At 43.3% G+C, this 16145-nt stretch overlaps 1 protein-coding gene across 1 annotated transcript in view; it reads left to right on the forward strand.

Annotated features, from left to right (window-relative positions):
* LOC136640035 (netrin-4-like) overlaps positions 1–16145 on the forward strand; it is a 65774-nt gene that overhangs the window by 20160 nt on the left and 29469 nt on the right. The window contains exon 3 of the mRNA XM_066614839.1: positions 8306–8569. Within this exon, the coding sequence (XP_066470936.1) occupies positions 8306–8569 (264 nt within the window). The remainder of the gene's footprint in view (positions 1–8305; positions 8570–16145) is intronic.

Below are 16145 nucleotides of genomic sequence, written 5' to 3' on the forward strand. Positions count from 1 at the left end.
TTTCACGAGCTGCGTCAGCGGGCTTACTTGGCAACTTGTAAACTAGCCAAGAATAGGCACTGTTTTTTCTAGCATTATTTCTGCACTTCCTGACATGCCGGACAGCAGATACTGAATAGATTTCTCATCCTCGCATCATTATATAAATGCCAAGTGACGCTTCTGCTTCTTTTGTCAAATCTAAATGGAAAGCAGTGGGGGGGGGGGTGAGAATAAAAGCGGTTTCTTTTAGAAACAGAGAGTCTGCTGGATGTTCCATTTGCTCTTTTCTTTTTTAAAGATGTAATTTAATCTTGCATCCACTTCCTTTAGAAAGCTCAGAGTGGCTTTTGTGGGTTCTCCACCCCCACCCCCCAGGCACTAATCAGGTCCACACCCGGTTAATTTCAGCAAGGCAACAGCATCAATTGTTTGCAGGGCTATTCAATGGGCTTGGAGAGCTTTCTGCCTTACTCAGTGGGGATATCTTATGGCATCTGTTACACTAGTGGCTGATAAGCTTTCTTCTTTTCCCCTCTGAGTTCATGCTAGGTAACTGGTTCAAATCTAGCCGAGATTGGCAGGCCCTGAATGCAATTACCATCTCACAGCTCTGTGTGTACGTGTGTGCATTGAGTTTGATGTGGCTCACAGTCCCAGTATCCAGACATCACATGCTCATTGTGGTGACCTTTGAAAGATACATGTGCAACTTTGTGACTATGAATTTGCAGAGCCACTAATTGTGTACACATTGTCGTTTTACAGTCATTGTTTTGTGGTAGGAAGTGGCTTCCCGTCCTCTGATACTGGGTTCATGAACAATGCAAAGAAGAATGTACAAAAGATCTTTGGATCAGACTTTTCCTTGCACTCAAGCAAACTGCTGATTGGTAGCTATACTTTCACTCTCATCTGGCTGAGCTATTGAGAAGTGCACAAGAGTTGTGGGGGATTTGGTGGCCTGAACTGAGATTGGTGCTTCCTTGAACGAGGTCATTTTTCCATCAATAATAAAGGACATTGCAGTTATAACTTCTTGGGAAAAAGCTCCTTTTGAACAGAATTACCACAGGCTAGTTTCGTCTTTTTATGGGGAAGCTTTGTAGCTCACTGCTTGAGCACACACTTTGTATGCAGAAGGTCCCAGGCTTAAGCCATTTCTGCATATGTTGCATATATGCAACAGGGATCAAATGTGTACACCAGTGGGCTGGGCAGAAATGGGTTCTAATCTGCATTATCTCAAGGTAGGGCAGAGAAAAACTCTCCAAAACAGCAGAGAGCTTCCACCAACCAGCATCAATAACACTGTCAGGTGGAACAAGGGTCCGAGTCGGCATAAAACAGGTTCCTATGCTCCCACTTTAATGTTTTTAATTTACTGATAGCTGCTTCAAGGACCTCTGTGATATGCAGCAGAATATAAGTGGGGAAGTCAATATGCGTTATCAGATGCAATTGTTCAAAGACTGAAGGATGAAGTTTGATCCCATCATATGAACAAGCTTTTTAAGGTTGCAATTTTAGAACATTTTTCTGGAGCATAATAGGACATACTTCTGAGTCAGGCATGCATTGGACTGCGCTGTAAATTGTAATCTGATTATAATTTGCCATTAACGTTCTCCATTTTTCACCCCTGCTGTGGCTTCAGGACATTAGCCCTGTGCATGGGACATGATATATATAGTCAACACTTGAATAAGGAGTCAGAATGGGTGTCTGTTGGCCCAGTTCCTGATCTACATGTTCTTGTGAATAGACCCTATGCACATACAAATTATAGGCACATGCTCTGTATGGGTGATAGAAGACCCTGAAAAAAGATAATCCCCAGCTGTACCAAAAAACCCACACGCATACAATTTGTACGTGTTTGCAATTCATTCCCAAGCTTTTTTTAACAGGGTTAATCTAGGGATGGTGATCACCACCACCTCCCATCATCAACTTTCAAGCCATGTCGGGGTAATCATATAAGCAGCGTCCATGACTCAGTGGTAGAGCACATGTTTTATATCCAGAAGGTCCCAATATCTCTAGGCCAGGGATCTCCAAACTTTTTGACCAGAGGGCCGCATCAAATATCTGGCGTGGTGTGGAGGGCCGGAAAAAAATTTAAATAAATAAATTAGAGATGGAACTTAGATGAGTGAATAAATGAATGAATGGGCTCATTCATTCAACCTTTCTGGCCCTCAAAACACTCTCCAGACACAATCAGAGCACAGTTCTGGTTATGTTCAGTTGAGTGGGCCAGAGGCTTTCAGGGGACAAGAGGTTGGCCACGGGCCAGAAAGAGACTTGCTGTGGGTTGCATCTGGCTCCTGGGCCGGGGTTTGGAGACCCCTGCTCTAGGCAGTGGTGTCACTAGGGTTTGCATCACCTGGTGCAGGAGGCCAAAAGGAGGAGGAGCATCACTGATGGACCTCCTCCCATGCAGTGAGCAGGGCAGCACCCCAGGTGGTGGGTGTGGTGATGCCACATTGCCCCACCCCCCTGGTTTTTTTGGCTATAACTTTTGATAGAATAGAGATAGTTCAACATGGTTTGTTTCATTGCATTCTGCATGAAATTACAAATCAAATGATATATAACGTGATGGTATTATTCAAAAATATCAAGATCTTGAGGGTGGTCTGCAATATCCTTTTCATCCACACAGTGATAATCTTCCACAGGAGGTCATGTGCATGAATCCATGACTCACTCCTCTGTCTTGAGTGGAAGCTTGAATTCCTCGATACAAGGAGTTTTTGTTGGGGCTGCATCTTTTCATGTCTACTCCAGACTGAGAGCCCAGGTTATAACAATAGAATTATCTGCATCAGGATGGCGAATCAAAACATGGACCCACAAATGGCAGGAAGTCAAAAATCTGAGACATTGTCTCTGGGGAATGAAGATGACCTTTTTGGCTGGAGATAAAATATCAAGGAGGTGAAGCTGTGCTCAAGAGAAAAACACATTCTCTTCTTGATGGTTGTCAACTTTCATTTTTCTGTAGCTCTAGGGTACTCTGAAAGTTCTTACTTTTTTAATGCACATAGGCAAACAGGGGTAGTCTTATTAAGTTTATTATGAATCAGCTGTATTATTGAGATAGGAACAAATATCCTAAGAAAGCACAGAGCTCCAGCTTCATATGTGGTTTTGAGAGAAAGTCAGGGTTAGCACTCTTGTCATGTACAAGTCTGAGACCTTTTCCTGTGATTCAGAGGATACTTCCTGGGCAATGGGAAGCCAAACTAATGCGGGGAGGCTAAAAGTACAAGTCCCAACAGAAATGGAACTGGAGTTGTGATAAATCACTGGGGCCAGCCTTACCAGGTTTGTACATGGGTACATTTCCTGCCCTCCCTTGAATCTTGTGTCTGCACTTTAGCAGGCAAGACTTAGAAGCTCAGTTGTTATAGTGAACAAGAGAGCACAATGTGCAGATGTGGCAAATATAACATCTCCAGATCACAGCAGGGGAGGGGCAAACAATGCAATCTGGGTCAATGTTGCAAAGACAGTCCAGCCCACCATGGAGCCCCAGTGAGACTATAAGTCCCCAGCAATGCATTAGTGGTAGCATCCTGCTGACTACCCATTACCTGGTGGTGGAATTGGCATTCTGAAGGAACAACCACTGCCACTCTTATTTCACTGGCTCCCCTACAGAGAGCGCAAAAGAGAGAGAAAGGAACTGGAAAAGGAGCCACTCTTTTTAACAGGAACTGTGGCAGGTGGAGAGAGTCAGTGGCAGCAGGACAATAACTGTAAGGTAGGCAGGTTATGGAGGAGGGAGAAATCTGGCTATCTAGTGGGGTCAAAAATGTGTGTGGCATGCTTGGCATACTGCAGTGAGGAAAGCCTGGCATGGTCTCTGGTGCTGGAATGGGGAGGGGAGGCTTTGACCAGGCTTGTCCAAAGGATATGGTAGAACTGAAAAGATGCACAAAACAGCAACGCAAATTGGATATGTAGGACATGCTGCTCATCATGAAAAGAATGTGCTGTGGCAGCCCTCTTAATGGCAGCAGCTGAGCTGTGGCCAATGTCGGTGAGCCAGATGGCGAGAGCTTTTGTCTGAGAAGGAGGATGCCACCTGCTCAGTCCAATCCCAACGGCAGGCCATCAACTTCCACACAATGACTGTGTTGCTGTGTTTGGCTGTGCTGTGTGTCGTGAGAGCCCTGCCCTGGTCCTTCTGCCTTGCCAAGAAGGCTGCATGTGCCAGTATCCAAAACATTCCTCTCTCTTTAGATTACAAGTAGCAAAAAGGAGAGATGAAGCTGGAGAGGCAAATAGGAAAAAAAGGGATGTGATGGTTTCAAGGAGTAACCGTAGATGTTTCATGTCACAGGCAACATATTGAAGTTAAGGTGCTGATCTCCAGTGAATGTATTCCCTGGGAGGCTTGCCAGAACCCACAGCCAGTCTGGTCACCTGTTGGAACAGCTGTGAGGTCTTGATATGCTTTAGATGTTGATTGAAGCTAAACATGTTGGGGATTTCCGAGTGTGAAATGTTCTCATTGGCCATTCACACATCTGTTCCATGTCTGTTTAGCTTTTTAAGCCACAATATTTGCTCCAAGCATTTAGTTTGATGGTTTGTCTGTCTCAACTCTGTCATCTTAAAAAAAAGGCAGGTCCCGGCTTCCAGTGAGTTTGCAACCTAGAACAAAAGTGGGGGATGCGGAAGCCAAAAAGTGTCTGACAAGGGTAGGTAAAGGAAAATATGAGCAAATGCTGCTGTGTGTCCTTAAACCTTGGTTATAGTTGAGAATGAGAATTAAGATGACAATCCTAAAGCCACATGGAAAAGGGAGATTTTGAGAAGGGAGTTGGAGTTGGAAAGAGAGGTGGCACTTTGCCTATGTTTAGGGAGGAAGATCCAGGCATGGGGGCAGCAAGAGAGAATGGCTGGAGGCATTTTAGAAAGCAGGAGGGTGTCAGTCAGAGGGTGGTAGAATTGGAGAATTGAAGATCTCAGTCAGGGACATTGTGAGAACAAGGGTGTAAGTTAGAAATTTAAGAAAGTGCCTTTCTCTAGGCCGGTGTTTCTCAGCCAGTGGTATTCATCCAGTGGTACTTAAGGTAGTGTCTGGCTGTACACACAAGATCCTCAGACCCCTGCCGTCTGGCAGCAAAACAAGCAATGCATCGTGACAAGTAGCAGTAGAAGGCATGGCTCAGCAGGCAAAGCTACAACGTGCATTTTTAGCACGCTTGAAAAAGCCCTCCCACCAACCCTGAACCCCTCCTCTTTCCGGTGTTTGCTGCATTGCGTCTCGTTTCCCAATCCAGAAGTAACTGGCAATGATACCATTGCCAATTACTTCTGGTGGTATTTTCAATAAGTGGACCATGCAAAGTGGTGTGGTGGGGGGAAAATGTTGAAAAACACTGCACTAGGCACATCTTAGAGCAGGGCAGTCCAACTTTTCATACCCAGGGGACTGCAGGAATACTTTGACACAGAATCCAGGGGCCACACAATGAATTACATTTCCATGTCATAAATTAAAGTGTTCACAATATATTTATTTTATTTAATAAACACAGGGCACAATCCTAACTTGCACTGGAACAGGCAGGTCAGGAGGCCTGTGCTGTGTCCAGTTCAAGTTTGGGGCTGGCTGAGGCTCAGCACAAGGCAAAGGGAAAACAATTCCCCTTACCCCAGGGAAAACCGCAGTGGCCCCAATAGGTCTACTTGGATCTGCGCTACCTAACAAGGTGGCATAAAACGGAGCAACCAGAGCCACTCTGCACTGTCCCTGGTCAGGGCTAAGATCCGGCATAACTGACAGATCCTGGCCCCACCTCTTACTTCCCACCCACCCGCCCCCAGGTCCACCTGCCACCCACGCTCCCCCGCCCTGAAACACCTCCTCTACGCCTCCTCCCCACCCTCACACACCCCAGACATTTGTGCCGGCTGAGCTCGGCCGGCTCAGACTTAACTTCCTCTGTCACTGTGGAGGCTGGATGCAGCCTCTGTAGGCTGGCAAACATCCCTGTACTTTTTATGTGCTTTATGGCACATTTGTGACCCTGCTAAGCTGGTGCAAGAGACTTGTGCCAGCCCAGGGCACAGTTAGGATTGTGCCCACAATTAACAATTTTAACCATTAAACGAGGGAGCAAATCAACATGCGATCTCAAAGTTGGCCTTTCACTTGAATGCAGAGACACAACACTGTCTTTGTGTTGGAAAACAGGCTGGAAGGGACAAGGGGGAGAATCTATATGACCCAGAGATTGTCTTGGTAGCACATAGAGCTACATGTCATTGTTACTTATGAGTACAGCAATAAAGAGAGAAACTGGAAGCTGTGCACAACACCCCATGTTAAAATTCAAACGCCAATTTCAGAATAATGTGAGAACACGGAGCTCTTGGATTTTGAAGTTCAGAAGAGGAAGTTCTCAGGCCTAGATCTATTCCTTTCCATTGGTTTTTGAATTCAATTTATTTTCCATGCCCATCTACCAACAATGGAATGGAGCTATCTGACCTGAATAAACTGGTCTGTTAGTCTTTGTTTCCATTAACCAAGCTCAGGCAGGCACGTGGATTGAGTAAACTTGGTCACTGGCCTTTAATTCTGTCAATTGAAAGAATGCTGGGCACCTGTACTAAACAGAATGGGCTATTTGCACACGGTTCCATTCATCAGGGGAATGTGGACAGCTGGCCGGAAAGGGCCTGTGTTGTTTTCTCATGCTTTCATTGATCTGGGAATGTGTAAGCACCTGCATTGCTTGCACAGGCTGGGCAATCTGCCCAGTGCACCCATGAGCAAGGGACATCTTGAACCCCCAGCCATTTTGCAAATCTTTGTCCCCTAAGGAAGGTGAGGTAAAAGAAGTGGTGTAGAAGTGGTAGGAACAGCAAGAAGGTATGGCATTCATTTCAGATTTTTCTGTAACACTCTGCTTCTGCACTGCCCAAATCAGGGACCTGGTTCCTGTTGTTTTTACGGGGTGGGAAGTCTGAATAACAGATACAGGCATGCCCCCTTATCCACAGGGGGTTCTGTACCTGAACCCCCTGCGGATAGCTAAAACCACAGATATGGGCGAATGCCCATCCCTGTGGTCCCTGGGGCCTCCCCGGAGTCCTCCTCTCATCTCCAGAGGGGAGTCTAAGCTCAGTAGAGGCTGGAGACATCTGTCCCCAGCTTCTGCCAGGCTCAGTCTGAGCTTTAGAGCTCAGAACACACGACTTCTGTTTTCACATAGAAACCAGAAGGGATGTTTTTAAGCATTATAAGGCATTAGAAGGCCTGGGGAAGCCCTCTGCTGAGCTCAGACTCTCCTCACCTCCAGAGGGGGTGCACAAAAGGGGTGCATGCAGGGGGGGAGGTCACAGACCTAATCCGCAGATAACTGATTCCACGGATACGGAATCTGCGGATATGGGGGGCCCTGTACAATTTCAACACAACCTAAAAGTCCATGCTGAGATTTCAGATAACTTTTTATGAGAGGTAGTTTCCTTTCTTCCTATATGTAGACATGATGTTCTGCGCTCAGTTATTCATTTGGTTCATAAGCATGTGTGTTGTCATTTAAGAAATGCCTGTTGTTGCAGTGTTGATATTTGGTTGACTGAAAATGATTGATTTTGCTTCTAATAGTTCATTTTATTTGTTTTAAAATGATGTGTCTCCCTACCTGATGTGACTGTGGGTTGCTGTCATTCCCACGGTTGTTTATCTGCATTTGCTTTTTTTTTTTTTCTAGTTGTACTTGCAGCATGTTGAAAACAATGTTTTTAAAGGGTTTGTATCTCTGTAGTGAAGTTAATGTTTGGGCCCTAAACCTGCCCAAGCTAACCCCAGCAATCAATATGGAAAGGAGAAAAATGTTTACATGTATTTGCTGTATTTCACACACTGACTGTGTTTAGACATCATGCTTACCAGAGTTTGGAGAGTGAATCTGTAAAGCAATGACTGGTTTTGCAGACACTGCCTCTCCTCAGGCAATCTGGGGGATTCTATGAAGATGGCTGTATCTGGTAAGGAGAACACAGTAGATAAGATCTGGACTCTGATGTGTCCATATTCTCAGGGCCAAACAATGTGTTATACTGAATACTGAAAGGGACTACATAAGGATATAAAAAGAACTCAACAGAATTCTTAGCATCTTCCAGCTGAGAATTCTTAGAGTTCTTTTGGGGAAGCCTTGTCAACTCAAATGCTATAAAACAGCTATAAGTGCAACACAGATACATACATTATGGTGACCATTTGTGGAAAATTGCAGCTCACGATTGATTCTCTCTCTCTCTCTCTCTCTCTCTCTCTCTCTGCTTCCAGGTGATCTTTCGTGCCTTAACTCCAGCTAACAAGATTGAAGACCCATACAGTCCTGAAGCACAAGACCTCCTGAAACTCACCAACTTGCGACTCCTCTTACTAAAAAGACAAGAGTGTCCTTGTCAAGGCTCAGGGCTGCTGGAGAAACCCCACAGATTTGCTCACTATGCAATCTATGACCTCATTATCCGGGGCAGCTGCTTTTGTAATGGCCATGCAGAAGAATGTCAACTGACCAATGAGACCAGGGCCATAGATAATGTGGTAAGTTCTGTCTTCCTGTACCTAGGTTAAAAAAAACACAAAACTCAAACAACCTCTGAATGACTGATACTTTCTCAACAGCATTAATTATTATCAGTATGGCTTAAGTTTATATGGGCCATAAGCTCTTCAATTCTGGGATAACAGTTCTATGATCAAAGGTTTTGCGATTATGTTAACAAATCCAAGCAGAATCTGGTGGGATTCATTTGGAGGGGTGTCTCCCCCTGTATCACGATGTCTATCTACTTTTAATGCTATCACCCTCTAATTATGAGGTATAGCATCAAAATCGCCTGCTTGGATGGCATCCAGCCAATTCAATACATGTGAAATATTTTTTAATGATTAATGTTTTTTCGGATTGGTCTACTACCACTAATACACCGGGTACGGTAGGGCTAAAGTAATTCCTTTCTTTAAAAAAGAAAAGAAAAAAAGGTATTGTTAAATCCTCTCTGATTAACAGTTGCAATCAATTCCATCCTTATTTCAACCTCAAGAAATGCCAGATTTTAGACGGAGTCTGGGAATTAGTCATTTTTCAGATAAGCTGGCATCAAGTTTATAATTACATCTAAAACAAAATGACAGAATGAGGGCACATTTAAAAGCTCTTTTGGATTTGGTGACTTACTTTTGCTGGGGAGGGAGTTGCCCGGCAGCATCAGTAGGCTTGCAAATGTGCAGCAGCTGAACCCCTCGTTCTTCAACCACACTGCGCATGTGTGCACTTGTATGCATGCCCAGAAAGGGAAAAAATACAAATAGGAAAGTTTTGAAAAATAAAAAAGCACTGACCAGAACACAATAAATACCAGGCCGATCGGTTTTCTTCCTGGTTTGTTGATAGTCTAACAGTGGTTGGCAACCTTCAGTCTTGAAAGACTATGGTATAAGCCTACAGCACCCAGTATTCCCAGGCGGTCTGGTCTCCCATCCAAGTACTAACCAGGCCTGACCCTGCTTAGCTTCCAAGATCAGACAAGATCAGGCATGTGCAGGGTAACAGTGATCTTTGGAACTGCTAAAGAGTGCCAAAATATATCATGTCCCTTGTTCTTGCAGAACAGGTCTAGAAGGATTGGAGGAGGCATTTTAACCGACAGTAATCAATATCTGCAGCAGGCATGCAAGACTTGTTTGGATGCTCTAAACCAGGGGTGTCCAAACTTTTTGGAAGGAGGGCCACATCATCTCTCTGACACTGTGTCAGGGGCCAGGAAAAAAGGAATTAATTTACATTTCAAATTTGAATACATTTACATAAAAGACTATATTAGAGATGGAAATTATGAATGAATGAAGGTCTTGCAATTGCTCAAGGCCTATAAAAGGCCTTGCATAAAGCAAGGCCAGCCTTTCCTTTGCTGCTGCTGCTCCATCAGAGATGTGAAACAGCAAGCTGAGGAGGGAGCCCTTATCCCACAGCCCTTATCCCAGAGCAAGAGGTTGAACAGTCCATATAGAATAACTATGCACCTACAGATGAACAATAGCATGTGCGCTGTAAACACAATGTACATGCAATGAATATAATGTGTGAATAAAGCTTAAAAAACTAGCATGTTGGGGAGAAGTATATTTTATTTATTCATCCCAGTCATGGCCCAATCCTACTGAGGGCCTACTGCAACAGATCTCAACAGATCTTGGTCTGCTGTCGGTCTTCTAAAGGTGTTCCAAAGCAACTTAAGAAGGTGACATTCTTCTCCCAACATCTACAACTGCAACTGTCGACTTACACTCTACATGACAACAAGCCTAACTTTCTTTGAATTGTTTCCAGAGTTGGTGATCCATCTCTCCATTTTCTATGGAAACTTTAGTTTAAATATATCCCCTCCTTCACAAAAAGTCTGATTAAAATATTTGGAATTGAATTCAGAACGGGCTTAAGTGCATTCCTGAATCAAACCAAGGACTAAGCATTTTAAAACAAAGTAGATTGTACAGGGTTAGCAAATAGTTACTATCCATAAATCTAAACTTATACAAGATCTGTCACCCTGTGCAGGTATCATGTAACAGTTTTTCCATGTTATGAGGTTTTTACATGGGACAGAAAGGCCAAAATGCAGAAGGTTTCTGAGTGATGAGAGTTTGATGAGAGTGACGAGAGATTTGGGAGGAAAATTGGGGGGAAAAAACAGCATAGTGTAATGAGAACAGTCAAAAACACAACAGGCTAAGTTTGTTTTTCAGGGAACTTCTCCAGGTTTAGAATTTGAGGAAGAATTCAGGCGATTTAAGCAGAAGCAGAAGCACCAGTTAGGGGATGAACTCAACCAATTTTCTTGATAGCCTTTCTAAATAAGTCTACAAGCCAAAGCAGTTTGAAAAATCTTAATTTTGGCATTCTTGTAATGTCAAGGCACCTTTCGCAACTGATCTCATGTCCCTCTAGATTTTTGTAATTAAGCTTTGCTTTCTTTTGAGGTGGAAATTCCTGGCTTCCATGTAATTGTTTTTAACTTTAAAGGTCAATATGACAGAATTAACAAAGTCTGCATCAAATGTATGATATTTCAAATAACATTTGGGCCGCCTCTGCTACGAATCTAGAATTCATCACCGGTATTGTAGCAACAAAAGGATGTAATTAAACTCCACCCAGGGCAAATATGGGTCAACTTAAGGGGTAGATAAGAGGAAAGCAAACTGCTAAATCTCGTAGTGGTAAAATCTCTCAAGATGAATAACACATTAAATTAATACAGCTGCTGGAAGGACAAATACTTCGCCCATCAAAAGAGAAAATGCATTATAAGCCCACGCTATTGGCACTGTTGTTGTAAACCATCATTGGATTTCTCTTTTTATTTTTATTTATTTTCCATTAAATGTTGTGCCACTAAGTGACTTCATCCAGTGGAGAATTCAACAGTTTAACTACATAAAGTGCTTATATCCTGGGAGACAATTTAAAAATACAACCCAGAACATACACTGATATGGAAAAGGAACTTTTCCCTTTGAGATGTACCCTTACAAGTTGCCCTGTGCAAACTTGCTCATTGTTATCTACATATATATTCAAGTATCATAGGATAGATTAATGACCTAATCCTATCCAGGCCTTACAGTGGCAGATCTTGCAATACACCACTGTAAATCTGCACAACTGCACAAAAGCCAGTTGTGCCAATTGCACAAAAGCCATTTTGTTGTTTGGTGGCCTGCACCCACCAGCACAAATGTCCAGAGGCCTTGTGTGGGTGACAGCAGTCAGCTGAAATTCCCCTGTTCTCTGCCATCACTGGTAAATCAGTAGTAGGAGCAGATCTGGAGAGGATTGGGGTCAGAAAGGGGCAGGGAGCAGACCAGATCAGGGGAGGTTCAGGAGGTGGGAGAAGACCTTGGTGGTAGTCTGGCCCAGACTCACCCCCAGGAGTTGCCTCAGATTTACATCCGCAAAAGAGCTGGTGTAGGTCAAAAGCGAGCCATGAGAGACCAGGGAACTACACAGAGGTAAGTAAAAAAGTTCTTTATTTACCTCTTCTGATCAGTCTTGTCCCATCCCCCTACCCATAGCATGTTCCAGCTCCATGTTCTGGGCTGGCGGTGGGTAGGATTGGCTCTTGGTGTAAATTGGCATTAGCTAGCAAATGAAAGGAGTCCATTTGAAGAAACCTTGGGCACAGTAGGGAAGGGAAACTCTATGAACTTTCAGTGATCTATAATGCACTGTCATAGCCTCCTCTGCAGTATCCTAATCCCCACTCCCAGGCCGGGCAGCTCTACACCCAGATTTGGCATGGATCCAAGAAGCACCATACGAGTGGCTGGGGCTTTACAAAGGGGAAGGGGGAACATATCCCCTTACCTCAAGGAGACCTCCAGTCTGCTCCCAAGCGGCATTGGATTGTGCTGTTAATCACACTGGCTGCGGGGCACGTTTTCTGGCACGTTTTTTGTTTTTTTTTGCTTATGTCATGATGTTGCATATGATATGCTGATGTTCCAGACACAGGCAAACAAAAGTTGCCATGATCAATAGGATGAAAGAATAATGAGGGCAAATAAGGTCAATGATACTCAGGTCAAAGGTAAAGGAAAATGGTTCTGAGCAATAACTAGTCATGGAAATAACAGGATGCTGAACAGCATCAAAACAACACCAAATTTTGGTGGAAGGTCCGTTTCATGAATTTGTTTGTGTTGAACAGACTGCTTATGAAGTACATATAGAAATTTGAAATTATTTGCCATAGGTATAGTTAAAATTCTGTTCTGTAGGAACCAGTTCCATAGAGAAAGTTCACAAAATGGTGCAAATCAGGGGAAGGGATTTGTGTTGGTGGTTAATGTTGATGTGATTGGTGCTAGCCCAGTGATTCTCAGACTGTGGGTCGGGACCTGATTTTTGGTGGGTTGCCAAAGTTTGATGAAAAGATCAGATAACTAATTGGCTCAAGCTCTGAGGCTATTGAAAAATCAGATACTGTAGCTGCTAATTACCCTGCAAAGAGCTCAGCTCCTGCAGTTTGCAAGATAGCTGCTAATTGCCATGCAAGCAGCTGAGCTCCTGCAGTTTGCAAGCATGTGTAGACATACAGTTTGAGGGTCTTTTTTCTGGGTATTATTACTTATAAAAAAAAATCAAACAAATAAAATATTTTTTTTAGATCTCCTTTATTTGAAGTCAGGTAAACCTAGGTGAGTCCTGATACAGTGTCACTTTAAAAAGTGGGTCCTGGTGCTAAAACGTTTGGGAACCACTCTGCTGGCCAATATATAGCTTGTGACGCTCATGCAGTGATTGCATTTCACGGTAATAGCACAGAGGAGATCACTTCTCTCTCAGCAATGATATACTGCAGTTTATGTGTTGGTAAAATGTAATATCCCCACCCCAGAAGCACTACCAGGACAGATGATATCTGGGTCCCCTACAACAAATGGGAATTCTCTTGTGCAAAGCAACAACAGTCTGGAGTATCCTGAGTGTGTAGAGTGTCATAATGGAACATGGCAACCAGCAAGTGTACAAAAAGGAAAGGATTTCACACACCTTATATGTGTAAGCAACAGCATAGAATTTTGTATAATCGCTCTGTAATACAAATCCTAGACTGTAATCTCACAAATCTCTTTTCTTGGCACAAGCAAGGAAGTCACTTGGTTTTGTTTTACATCAAAGAAAGAGAGGCAAAGAAAGTATAATTAAGGGTGTGAAGTACCCTTGAAGTCAATGCTTGTGATATCATGAAGAGTGTCTTATATGAATATTGCTTTTGAAGATATTTAATCCAAACAAGATGATAGTAATGCAGGTTTGTAGCTCTTCTTGATTCATCAATGACTACTAGTAGTAGTAGTAGTTTCCTTGGCTGAGCATATGTGGAGCCCATGGTACTCTTAGACCCCACTTTCAGAAATATTAAAAAGACATTTGCAATAGCTTGGAGAAGAATTGGGACTAGTTTCTAAGAGGAGTATATCTTGTCTGTTGCTCTGAGAGATGATTCACATAAATCTTTGCTCGTAAGAGGCAAACGGCACTTGATGCGCAAAGGCATACATTGATGCCCCAACAGACTTCTTCATTAGGTAAAGGAGATTCAGGAGGGGAGAATTTAGAGCAGAAGAGCAATAGGTAAGGAAATAAAGTGCTTTACCCTTTCTCTGCCAACCAGCTACTCCCCAGCTACTCTCCTCAGCTACTTTTCTCTCCCCAGCTACCTTTCCTGTTGTGGAAGTCCAGATTTGTTTAACCTTGTAAGCATGCACCTGAAACTCTACAGGTGGGCATAAAACAGCTGGAAAAATGTTTAATGTAATAACTTACTACCCTCACATTAGATTGATGAGGGGAGGCCAATTGTAGCTCCTGGCAATGTTCCTAACCTCTATGAGCAGCTTTTCTTATTATTACACATGAAGAAATCTTGCAGAAGGACTTAAGTTCCTGACTATTGCAGTGAAAGGGGCCTCAGTGTGAGATGTCCAGTTGTGAATGGTTAGTAGCAGACAAGACCCACCAGACAGGAATGCATCCCACGCTAGCATCTGCATCTCGCTGTGATTGCGGTGATCCATTTCATGGGCCATTGTAAGGTTTTCAACAGCTGCCATGGTTAGGTCATTGAGGAAAACAGGCAAACAAACCAAAAAGCCAAATGAGATAGGGAAGGGAAGCTGGAAAAACTGTATTGTGGCTCTGTGGTTGCAAAGGCAACCAGATATTGAAGAGAAGGTCAAAAGACCACTAAAGGCAGGTCACCTATAAAAGACTTACAAAGCACGATCTTAGGTATGAGAACTGAGAAGTAAGTCTCATTTTGTTCAATGGAGCCTCCGAAGAAATTCATGTTCAGGATGAGAAACCGTTCTTATCTACAGATCTGGACCATTGTCTTGCTGCTTCTGCTTTGGTAATATTTGCATTATTGCTTTTCATTCCTGCAAGTCACCTTGTGCTTTTCTAGGAAATAGACAGGTGGAGTATACAACAACAAAATCATTAAGTAAACAAGACACTGTTATTTTTCCCAAAAGACTCATGCTTGTGAAAATTGTGTCTGAGGAGCCTCCACTTGAAGATCTCCACTGAGAAAGAATCCACCTCCTTCCACTGCCAAACCTATATTGTACAGCAATGGTTCTTGACCTTTGCTGGGACGCTACCCCTTTAAGCCACCGAACTGGGGATCTGTAGCAACCTAACCGGGGACCTGTAGTGCCGTTAGTATGGTACTTCTGGGTTTTGCTACCACCGCCACCAAATGCAAGTAAGTTAAAAAATAAATCCATGTTTGGTGGTGGTGGTGGCAGCAAAACCCGGAAGTGTTGTACACTTTAGGTCCCTAGTCAGGTCACTATTCTCCTTAAGAGGTAGTGGTTGGGTACCGCTACCTAACCCAACTTCTTTGGTTGGGTAGCTTCCCAATAAAAAATGTGCACACCTGCCCTGGAAAGTCACAACCCCAAAGTTGGGAACTGCTGCTGTATAAGGAGAAAGCAAATTTTGGGGGAAGATAGATGCCCAGTACTCTTCCTATGTAATATTTGCTTGCACACAATACCTGTATTTTCTGAATGGTCATACAGTACTCCGTATACCAAGTGAGTCCAGGAATGTAAGCTGCTGTTGTTCAGTGTGGCTGGCACTGTCAAATAACAGCTGCTTTCGTCTTGCCTTGCCACTGTTTCATAGGGTGGAGTTGCAGATTAACTTCCTGTCTTGCCCAATATTAACTTTTAGGCAGACCATCTTGTTAAAAGTAATGGTTTAAAAGAAAGGCTAGGAACATTTAAAAGGAGACCCAGTTGCTTAACTGCTCGGCTACTGGTTGGTTTTGGTTATTTTAATCTCTTAATTGTGGCTTTCTGTGACTTTCATCTCCTGCAAAAAAAACAACCCTAATCCTCCCTTTGATTGGAAACACTTGTGAAAGGCACTTATGGGGAGAAAAGTGGCTAATTGACCTCATGTTCCACTCAAAGGAACATTTTTCCATTTGACACACTTAAAAAAACAACAAAGAAATAAGTAATGGACTTAGTTTGGAACCACCAAAGACAAAGAGCATTGTTCCAGAATCCTCTGAAATGCTAATTCAGGTTTTGTTGT

This window comes from Tiliqua scincoides, chromosome 2 (assembly GCF_035046505.1).
Source record: "Tiliqua scincoides isolate rTilSci1 chromosome 2, rTilSci1.hap2, whole genome shotgun sequence".
In the NCBI taxonomy this organism is placed as follows: Eukaryota; Metazoa; Chordata; class Lepidosauria; order Squamata; family Scincidae; genus Tiliqua; species Tiliqua scincoides.